The sequence below is a fragment of the Gadus chalcogrammus genome, chromosome 7 (assembly GCF_026213295.1).
Source record: "Gadus chalcogrammus isolate NIFS_2021 chromosome 7, NIFS_Gcha_1.0, whole genome shotgun sequence".
Taxonomy (NCBI): domain Eukaryota; kingdom Metazoa; phylum Chordata; class Actinopteri; order Gadiformes; family Gadidae; genus Gadus; species Gadus chalcogrammus.
The window spans coordinates 20,869,135-20,880,093 of record NC_079418.1 but is presented as its reverse complement, the minus strand read 5'-3'; the positions used below and the strand labels follow the sequence as shown (position 1 = coordinate 20,880,093).

Genomic DNA, 10,959 nt, shown 5'->3' with positions numbered 1-10,959 from the left:
GAAATAACACATGGATTCATAACAATTATTTTATTATTAGGGAACTACTTTCAATACATATTTCCCCAGGTCACTGTGAATGCTGTTACCTCTGCCTGAACACATTTCATTCCATTCCAAAACAGATCTCTCTGAGAACCAGGGTGCCTTGTTGAGCCGAGGGTAGGTGTTTCAGACTTCTTTGGAACGACTCCTCTATCCGACTTGATTCATCCTCCCTCCTCTGTTGTTAGCTCTTTACCTCCAGCTCAGCCAGTCAGGCCTTGTGACCAATATTGGCCTATGTTTCAAAGTCCTTTTTAGGTTTTTGCTGTGGAACATTTTCAAACACGCTCGTGTGCACACATTGGCGTGGTGTGCTGTGGAACGAGGAGCGCCTGTTTACTGATTAAGAGAGGCGGTCCCAGGAAAGGAGAACAGACATGCAGAAAGTAAGAGGCTACTGTCTTAACCCTGTCTATCCTTCAATGTGTGTTTCCTGATGTAAGCCCCTCCTTGCTAGTGCTAATGAGCTGATACTGAGCCGTTATCGCTTGGTCATCGTTTGAATTTCAACCATAGGTTCTATTTACTTAAGCTATTAAAATAACGATTGACAATCTGAATTCATGTACATTGTTGTCCTTCACAATTTTGACAGTGTATAGCTTATGACTGTTTGATAAGTTATGTTACATAAGTTCATAAATGAAGGCATATGTGATTGTTTACCTGGAAAAGCAAACAAGACAAGGTGTGTTAAGAGTGATACTGTTACCGAAACGTAACATTTCCTGCTCTTGGTAAACCTATTTTTGCTTGTATGATAACTGATGTTACGTTGAGGGAGTACCTAACAACTTCTTGTAATGTTTAAGGAGAACTTAACATGCAGGTTTCTATAGCAGAGAAATCTTCTGTTTATGACTTCATCAGAGTGACATAAAAAAAAAAATCAGCAAAGAGCAAATCAAGTTAGTCATTTCAAGGATTACACACAAGTGGCCTCTTGCACTCACCCATGAGTTGGAAGGAGTGGCCGTGGCTGCTTATTACCTGGGCCAGTGGATATGGTTTGATACACACTCACACTCAGACACAACACAGTGAGACGCAGTCAGAACAGCCAGGGAAGTAGGAAGGGAGAACGCAGAGACATACCATAGCAGTGGAAAATAACTGGGATAATCAAGGTAGGTTGTAGATTTTCTAAAGCAGGTTTTGTGAGTTGGATTATTAGAACATACAATTAAAACCTTGCATGACAGTTGGCAATATTTTCTTTATTGTTTTCATTTAGGATGTAGGCTATTGTTTCTTTTTGTAACCTTTTTACACCAGCAAATTTACACAATGGCTGGAATATAGACACTATTAGAAACGTCAAATGCCATATATTTTGTTACGTTGTTTTCTTTTAAGGCCGCCTTTCCAAAGCAAAAGGCTCAGAATGGATTCCACACAGGTAATGGAAATCTATTTGCATGTCACTAATTCTTCCTTGGTTTATCGTTTCAACTTTGTTCCAATGTTAACTCAAACTGAAACCTGAAACTCAAATATCTTTCATATCTTTAAATCCCCATCCCCCCCCAAAACCACGAACCCAAGTAATTTGAGCATGGGACAGAACTATATTTATAGCACTCTCATGAAAAACCAAAGTAGTGTGTGCTAGATTCAAGATTCAAGAGTTGTATCTATCAAATGCACCGTAAAAACATTGTTTTTCGGAAAAGTAGCTGTAATTGAAAAGTAGTAGTAATTCTTGGACTAATCACAGGTTAAACACCATGTTCAAAAAATACACAGTGTAAGAAATAGAGAATGTCACATTTTGAATAAAATACAATGTCACCTCCCCTCTGCAGCCTACTGCGCCCCACCACGACAACGCGGGCTTCAGGGACGACAACGATAGACCTCCGTCCTATAACCAGTCCCAGGGCCTGTACCCTACCGTCCCACAATGGTCCCCGCAACCTGTCGTCATGACCAGCACCAGCGTCCCACAATGGTCCCCGCAACCTGTCGTCATGACCAGCACCACTGTCCCACAGCCCCTTCGGAGAATAGGTAAAACACAAAGCATGTCATATCCACCCACCCACCCAGCACCCAATGCGATCACTGTTCTGTGATCCTTCTCAGGGTTTCATCCATTGATGAAGTTTTGCCCCTCAGAGCTTCGCAGGGTTTTGGGAGTGAGAGACTGTCACTGTGAATTAAGCGCTGTACAAATACAATTGATATTTCCTTGATTCCCTGCACACAACAGAGCCTTCTGTTCATTCTTTTCTTACAAGCCCTGTACGTCCGTGAGGTCGGGGAAAGGGCTGTGCACCACTGCCCCACCCTTACCTGCCGTTGTCCCTCAAAGGGCATGTTTGCTCAATACATTGTCTGTAACAATGACCCGGTCTGACCGCATTAGGTGGAAATGGTCTCATTGAGCCTTTATGTGGTCCCCTGTGGATGTCATATCCTCATCATTTCCATCGTTACATCATTGACATTGTTAAGTTATTCCATTTTTGGTTTTATTGTAATTGTATTGGTTTTATTGTAATTGTATCGCGATATATACTGAAAACAGTTTCTGTTCCACTTCATGTTCTACTTTGGGGACATCAGAATAGTTATCAATTATTTTATTCTCAGTCTAAAGCCAAGGCTATAAATGTATTGGATCATAATATTTGCTCTTATCTAATCTATTTTAGAAAGTTAACCTTCCCTTTTAGATTCCTTTAATGGATCATGTCGAATTTCCTTTGTATGTTTTTAAGGACTGTATGGAATGGAAGGACCTCATTGCCCATCATTTGTATACATTTGAATGGAGGTTATGTTCGAGGATCTAACATTCTCTCTGTCTGTCGCCATCTCTCACAGAACCAAAGAGTAACAGGAAATATGTGTTTTGTGGACTTGTCGCCTCCACGCTCATCATGTTCATCATGTTAGCGGGGGGAGTGTTGATATGGTACTTCGGTAAGTTGTAACTATAAGGTTTCAATTGTTAGGCAATAGCAAAAGGCTATTGCTTTTGTTTTATATGAATAATGATAATAATCATGATTATCTGTGTTTATATACTTTTCATATTTGTATATATTTATATATTTGTTTATGTGGGTTTGTAGCTTTCTTCCAGAGAGGGCTGTCATGTGAAGGTGCCATTGACCTTAAAGCATCCCAGTGGTGTGACGGCGTCAGAGACTGTACTGGAGGAGAGGATGAGTCCAATTGCCGTAAGATCTCTGAGCCTCTCTCTCTCTCACTCCCTCACTCCCTCACTCACTCACTCACTCACTCACTCACTCACTCACTCACTCACTCACTCACTCACTCACTCACTCACTCACTCACTCACTCACTCACTCACTCACTCACTCACTCACTCACACACACTCTGACCTCAGAAGTGTCTCTCCTGGGTCCCAGTTCGCCTCCATGGGACCGACTTTGTACTGCAGAGCTTCTCAGCCAGCAGCCAGACCTGGCAGCCTGTTTGTGCGGAACGCTGGAGAGACGACTTGGGCAGAGCTTCCTGTAAACAGATAGGCTACTCAAGGTGAGTTTGTATCCCTGAAGGGATGGCCACCACAACTACACACAATAACAACAACGCATAACAACAATGTAGATCAACAATATTAAAGGGGACATATGATGAAAACAGCACTTTTCCTGGGATTTGGGGTGTTGTTGTGGGTAGATGGTGCTCCCACACGCATACAAACTTTGAAATAAGTCCGTACATGATTTTTTGAGTGAGATACTCATTTCTGGAAGCAGCCCGCCTCCAGCTACCAAACGAGCGAGTCAGTTTCGGCGCCCCCTCCTACGTAGGAAGGGGGCACATTTGAAATTTACCTCCCACTTCCCTCCAATCAGAGCATCGCTAAGATTTTGTGGACCAGAGACGTGCAGCTCCGGCGGGGGAACTCAGCGCTAGCCCTGCAGCTAAGCTCCGGGAGTACAATCCCTTTCTCTGGCGCCGAGCTCACCCCGCCAGAGCTGCCGCCGAAGGGAAGTCGGGAGGAGGAGACATGGAGTAGAAAGGGATTGTACTCCCGGAGCTGAGCTACCGGACTGCCGCCGAGCTACCCCAGCTGGAGCTGCTCGTCCGCCGGAGCTGCTTGTCCGCTGGAGCTGCCACCTAGCCTCGGCGCCAGTTCAGCTCCCGGAGTACACCGCCGGAGCTGCCGGACTACGGCCCCGGACGGCTTCGACGGCAGCCGGCAGCTTCGGCGCGGGGAGCTCGGAGGCAGTCCGGTAGCTCAGCGCCCTGAGTACAATCCCTTTCTCCTCCATGTCGCGGTTCATGGACTTCAGAGTGTCAATGTCAAAGTTCCTTCCCCCCAATTCTTCTCAACCATGGCCGAGATATCCCCCACTACGAGCCTTTACTTGTGGAAGTACCAGAGACGTCAGACACAGTCTTTATTATTCATAATATCATCCGAGGCGCACATTGCTTTTGGCTGTGTTATTAGATGGATTATATAATACCCGTATATAATATTATTATTATGTTATATTATATAATATAGATATAGAGCTCCAGGAGTCAGCAAACGGCAACAATCCCTTCTCCTCCATGCTATGGTTCAGTCTGACAGCTCATTGGTCAATGGGCAGCAGCTCATTTGCATCAATGCTACAGACACCAGAAACAGCGCGTTCTGAAGGGACTGAAACAGAGGGGAATAGCGGTAGACGATATTATTTTCCTAAAAGCTATTTCCAGCAAACAGCTTCAAAAACCTGTTTTCTGGAGCTCAAATACTATGTTTACTTGTTGGGAAAACACCATAATATGTCTCCTTTAATAAATCACTTCCTTTGAAATCAGTTAAGTAATATGTATCTGTATAACACTATCTAACAACACCACAACAGCAACAGCGGCACAACCCACAATGACATAACCCCATATCCAACCATAACCCCATCTAACCATGCACAACAACACCTAACAACGTAAAACAATCACAGTAACAGCAGCCTCCACAGCAACCATGATTGTAGTACTCATCCTGGAACCATGGTGACGGTTAAAGGTGGGACTCAAAGGGCCGTGGATGGTTGTGTGATTCGGCCTTGCCTGTACCTTGTTCCACAGTACCGAGTTTGTTTCCTCCACCCAGACGGGTGCAGGCTCTCTGGGGACGGGAGGCTACAGCAAGCTGAAGCCAGAGTCCTACCAACCGGGTGACCAGATTCATTCACACCTCAGAGACAGGTACTTCTGACACTCATCAGTAAGGCTGATTGCACAGTTTTACACATTACAGTTTAACTGCTATTGTAAACGCACAGTCCCTGCTAGGGAATTCATAGACGTTTTAAAGGTGCTGTAGGTACAATTTGATCACAATTATTTTAGGGTAGATTATTAGTGGATAAAATGCACTGGGAGAATTTCATTTTCAAGTTCACAGCGTCTGCCTCTGTACGAAACCGTTTGAAATGTAAGGTCCGCTCCTGGCTCATTTCTGACCAATCAGGTTATCAGAACGGGGAATCCATCTTGCTTGTCAATCAAAAGTGCAGCCCTTTTCAATGGTATAGAAACATAGGGGTGAGGGAGGGATGGGGAATTTTCTTTTGAATTGCTTAATTGGAAAACCTTTGTCTCTTCTCTGCTCCCTCTCTCTTAAAAAACCCAGACTCATACCTAAAGCACTTTTTAAATGAAATGATGATTCAGTCACAACACCCTTGTTTCAATTAATTAAATTTTTCCCCCAATACAGCCAAACGTGTAATTCCAACAAAGTTGTCAGTCTGCGCTGCATTGGTAAGCATCGCTTCCTTTATTTGACTGCGACTCTCAGAGTCAAACTACCCTTAATATCCAAAGCACCTCACAGTGAACTGAGATGCAAATAGTAAAGGAACAGGTAGGCTAAGGTTTCTTGCTCAAGGATGCCTACAGGTTAGAAAATGAAGATCAAACCCAATTAACAAGGTGAAAACATGCAAACTTTATCATCGTATTATCGTATCGCCTCATCAAGTTCACCTTAAATAAAAAAAATCTTCCTCTCTCTCTCTCTCTCCCTCCTTTCCTCCCCCTCCATCCCTCCCTCTCTCCCTCCCACTCCCTCCCCCTCTATCTACCTCCCTCCCTTCCTCCCACCCTCCCTCTCTCTCTCCCGGCCCTCACCAGCGTGCGGTGACAGTGAGACGGGCCCAAGTGCACGCATCGTGGGCGGGACCCCTGCAGATAGGAGGGCCTGGCCCTGGCAGGTCAGCCTGCAGTACTACGGCCAACATTTCTGCGGTGGCACCATCATCGGCCAATACTGGATCCTGACGGCCGCCCACTGCTTCCCATCCGAGTTAATATTATTTATTTTTTATTAATACAAACTTCCTTCTTATTCTTAGTATTATTATAGGTTATTTGAAAGACAAACAAAACAACCTGTATGCGCTAGCAACTATAACATATTTACTCATAATGTGAGTTCTTGACAACTTCTGGTAGACATTTATTTTAATTTAGGGGCGGGGCTATTTTCTGTTCAGATATTGGTTCTCTTGCTAAAGCCGCTCCCACTCGCTATGATCAGATTGGGTGGGGGGCGATAGCCAGAGGGTTTGGTTTACTACCTCCATGAGTTACCATGAGTAACCAACCAATAGAAGGCCATTTGATTGGTATTAACTATTTATTCTAGGTTTTACAAACCAAAGCATCGTAGTCTTGATTTAGACCAGGAGCAATCTGTCCACAGCCCTACTATATAACGCACTATATTACTTTTCATCCAAAATAATTGGCTCAAGAGTTTTCCCTTAATTCCAAAACTCTTGTAAATGTGCTGCAAAGTGCTTAACATATTGAAACAAAAGACACTTCGGGTAAAAGTGAGTCAATGAATTAATCTCAGTATATGCCTCCCCAACCCACTCCTTGTTTTTCATAATCCAAAAGGCCGTCTGATACATCTATATTGCGTGTCTACTACGGGGGCGTTCGCCTGAGTTGGATGTTTTCCAGTGCGTCGGTGCGAAGAATCATCGTCCACAAGGACTACAACATCGAGCCCCAGGCCAACGACGTGGCTCTCCTGAGGCTCAGACGACCTCTGACCTTCACCCGTAAGACACGCCCTCCCTCCCCGAGTCAGCCCCCGCACCCCCGGTGGTGTGGGGGCCCACACCACCGGGGAAGACAGAAGCGAACCAATGGTTTTTTATTTCCTTTCCACCCCAGAGGATGTGAGGCCGGCATGTTTGCCCAACGTCGGCGTGAACCTGAACCCAGAGCGAAACGCCTGGACCACCGGATGGGGTACTCTGAGGACTGGAGGTGATCCAAAAACAGCAACATCTCTCTCTCCCTCCCTCTCCCCCTCTCTTTCTCACTCCCTCCCTCTCTCACTCCCTCCCTATCTCCTTACCCCTCTCTCTCTCTCCCTCTTTTAATATTTCATAAAGAGAATGGCAGCACGCTACATAGCTTGTCTCTTGAATGTGCTGAAAGCAGTTCATACTCAGTCCATCCAATAATAGTAAATATTCCCACCCAGGGGTCAGCCCGGATGAGTTGATGCAGGCCGAGGTGACCATTTACAGCAGAGACAGGTGCAACCAACGGCACATATTGGACCAACAGGTGACTGAAACCATGATCTGTGCTGGAAAGTTGGCTGGAGGAGTGGATTCATGTCAGGTTGGTCGGAATTGTCTCTTTCCTATACTTCTTTTTCCTCCACCTCATCCTCCTTCCCCTTCTTCCCCTCTCCTTCTCTTCCTCTGTCATATCTCTTGTCATGTCTGATGGCAAGAGATGTGGTGGCATCCACCACATCTATCGTTTGAAGCACCTTTCCTCTCTCTCTCTCTCTCTCTCTGTATGTCTTTCCTTCATAAACGAAATAGAGAGAACCGAGACACCTGTAAAACATCTGTTTGGGTTTCCTCCAGGGGGACAGTGGGGGACCACTGGTGGCCAAGGAAGGGGGTGTGTGGTGGCTGGTTGGGGACACCAGCTGGGGCGTTGAATGTGCCTTACGGAACAAACCAGGGGTGTACGGCAACGTGACCTACTTCTCGGACTGGATCCATAAGCAAATGCAGGTATGTAAATACATAATAAGGATGATGATCGTTTGGATCGTGTTAAAGGTATGATATGTAATTCCTTCTGCTAGTCTCTAAATTAAGACAATAACAAAAGTCGTCGTAGTTTGATGACCTCATTAAGTAGTGTGGGAGTAGTCTGCTTCACCACAATGCCGGTGGCAATCTATTCAACGTGACTCAGGCCGAAATCATGTTCACGGGCGAGTTCATGTGTTAAAGTGGTATTCACTTTACGTTTGGTCACTTTCATTCACGTTACTCATGTCATTTCATTAGAATGAAACAGCCTTGCAGCTTTTCCCCAAACATACCATTAACTTGCTAATTTACCATAAATGAGTCGACTACCATAACAAATGAGGATAATGTAATGATGAATATCGAAGAGCTGATATTCATGGTCAAAACAATCATGCTAAAATAGCTTTGTGAGCAAGGTAATTGTCGCTGTAACTTTAGACTATTGCCGCGCCCATAGAGTTTCCCAAGCAATTAGATTCTGGATATTCAACAGATCGTCATACTCTTAATAACAGGAACTAAAGGCGTTATCACAGGTATCCTGTGTCTTTATGGGTCTATACCTGCCTAGCAGCATTCCTCTCCATATAGAGCCATCGTTTGGTCAATATTTGTACACTGATTACGAAACACTGATACCCTTCCCTAAACAATAGACTACCTGAAGGGGAGCTCCGCCGTGGGTGTGACACACATAGACTGTGTATAACCTGTATACCGATGGAACTCAATAATCATAAACTGTTGAGCCTACAATACAATTTAAACTGACTTTCATGGTTTGTAGATTGGTGGAAACTATTGCACTATTTTTATACCCAACAAAAAGTGTTCCTTCCGTGCATGATCAAGTTTGTGTGGGGAGTGAAGGTTCTGTTCACTGACCGTTGTCAGTGTTCTGGCGTGCAGCTCTACAATTAAATACGATTTTACCTCATTTTAAATAGTAAAAAATAGTCAAGGTAATGGAAACACTATCGATCGCAAATGGCGTCATTATCTCTGAAGAATAGAAAATATATATTTTAAATGACCCGCCCAGGTAAAATCTTAATGGAAAAAACTGCATTAGCCTGGTGGCTGGCAGGCATGAGCCACTGGTCATCGTAGTAAGCTAGATCGATATTGAATATCATATCAATAAATGTTGTCTCCACTGGATTACCGTTGCCCTGAAAGTTAGGGGATGAGGTCAATATGAAGCCATGTAACGGAGTGTTACCTTGAGCAAAACAGGGTTTCAACTGGGTTTCAACATTGTTGGAGAACATTTGGATAATAAGTACACAAATCAACAAAATATATAACATAGGTCAAGTCATTTAGACACCAATGAAGATGTTATCAACGGTCAATTTAATTGAAAGAGTAGGTTAAGGATGTTGATGGATATGTTATTGTTACTAATTGTTAACTTTGCAGACTACTAAAATTTGCCTTGTTTTCTATTTTAACAGCTGGACTTTTGAAATCTCTTCATGATATATTTGAGGACATGTTGGTTTCGTTTGATTATTTTAATTATTAGATTTCATCAATATACAGCATTTTAGATGATTTATTTTTGATATGGCAAAGGGACTGTGTATATTGATCGAAATTTGTGTTTATTCTTAAACAGATAGATATTTTATATAGTTTTTGTTTGTGTTTTGCTACTGGTTATTCAACTTTTATGCAGCATGCATATGATGGACACAGGCATGACAGAACTTGAAAACAGACACATTCTTACGATAGTTAATGTACTGTTGATGTGATAGCACTTTTATCCAGCCAGAATGTCTTTTTCCAAGTTTCAAATGAATTAGCTTTTTCTTTAAAGACATAATGTGTAAGAATAAGTTATTCAACAAGCTCAATGACAGTGTTCTGTCCACTCTAACTGGCTGTGCAGCTGTGTGACGCAAGTTAGGGTAGCTCGGCTGGCTGGATGGCGTGAGTGGAGAGGATGTTGATGTAAGAATGAAAACAAAGTCTGAATTTGGATGTGATTTAGTGATAATATTATTGAAATCACTATGGATCAGACTATGAATCCAGGTCATTTCAAACAGCAAGCTAATTGAAATGCGACACATAGTGACTTTAAGTAGATTTTCAACACTCACTTTATACAGAACAATATAGAAACAATATATACTTGTATATAGGGTTATATATACATAAATATATTTATAAATGTAAATGTGCCTATTTGTTTTGGTTTCATATTAACCAGAGCAACACATCGTTCAATGATTACTTGATATTGATGTAGAAAGATTCATATTAGTTACATACAAAAAACAGATCTATAATAGGATACTTAGCCCAATTACTTGAAGAAGTTAACTGTTTTTATTTCCACAATGAATCAAGAGTTAAGGTTTGCAATTGTTTTGGGGATGAACTATACAAACTTATGTAGCACATGATGTCTATCTCAATAGTCTGACGATTCTAGACCATTTCCATCATCAGTTTGCATTATCCTGAAATTCCACAGGTAGCTGCATTTAGATGCAAACTAACTCCTAATCAAGTGCCTAATTTGTGTATCGCGATACCATAAATGATGGTAATTCATGTCAAATAATTAAATGTTTACAAGAATAAAGATTTTTTTAAAAAACACTTAGTCTTCAACTGTTTCGTTGCCAACTTTCAATTTCTAATGTGTAGTTATCCGAGGCAGTTTAATATTTTCTTCACCAATTTGCCACTTTTAATTCGTAATTTTCCTGGCCAAAATAACAAGTTACTTTTATATACTTTCATATTACTTACACCATCCTCTCACAATTTGAGTCCCTCTCTTTCACTGCTCTCTCACTCCTCTCCATAATTTTTCTACACCACCTTTATCTCGAT

General features: G+C 42.6%; 2 protein-coding genes across 2 annotated transcripts in view; both read left to right on the top strand.

Moving 5' to 3' along the window:
- Positions 1 to 156: 156 nt before the first annotated feature.
- LOC130385641 (transmembrane protease serine 2-like) lies at positions 157 to 10,722 on the top strand. Its single transcript, XM_056594261.1, has 15 exons — positions 157 to 162; positions 304 to 431; positions 1,402 to 1,444; positions 1,851 to 2,055; positions 2,875 to 2,973; positions 3,126 to 3,233; positions 3,427 to 3,556; positions 5,111 to 5,230; positions 5,745 to 5,788; positions 6,161 to 6,332; positions 6,932 to 7,098; positions 7,214 to 7,309; positions 7,530 to 7,672; positions 7,927 to 8,079; positions 9,564 to 10,722. The coding sequence occupies exons 3-15, from the start codon at positions 1,430 to 1,432 to the stop codon at positions 9,573 to 9,575; spliced, it is 1,464 nt and encodes a 487-aa protein (XP_056450236.1). The 5' UTR covers positions 157 to 162; positions 304 to 431; positions 1,402 to 1,429; the 3' UTR covers positions 9,576 to 10,722.
- LOC130386047 (transmembrane protease serine 2-like) overlaps positions 438 to 10,959 on the top strand; it is a 36,498-nt gene continuing 25,976 nt past the window's right edge. The window contains exon 1 of the mRNA XM_056594831.1: positions 438 to 1,172. The gene's annotated coding sequence lies outside the window, so the exon portion shown is untranslated. The remainder of the gene's footprint in view (positions 1,173 to 10,959) is intronic.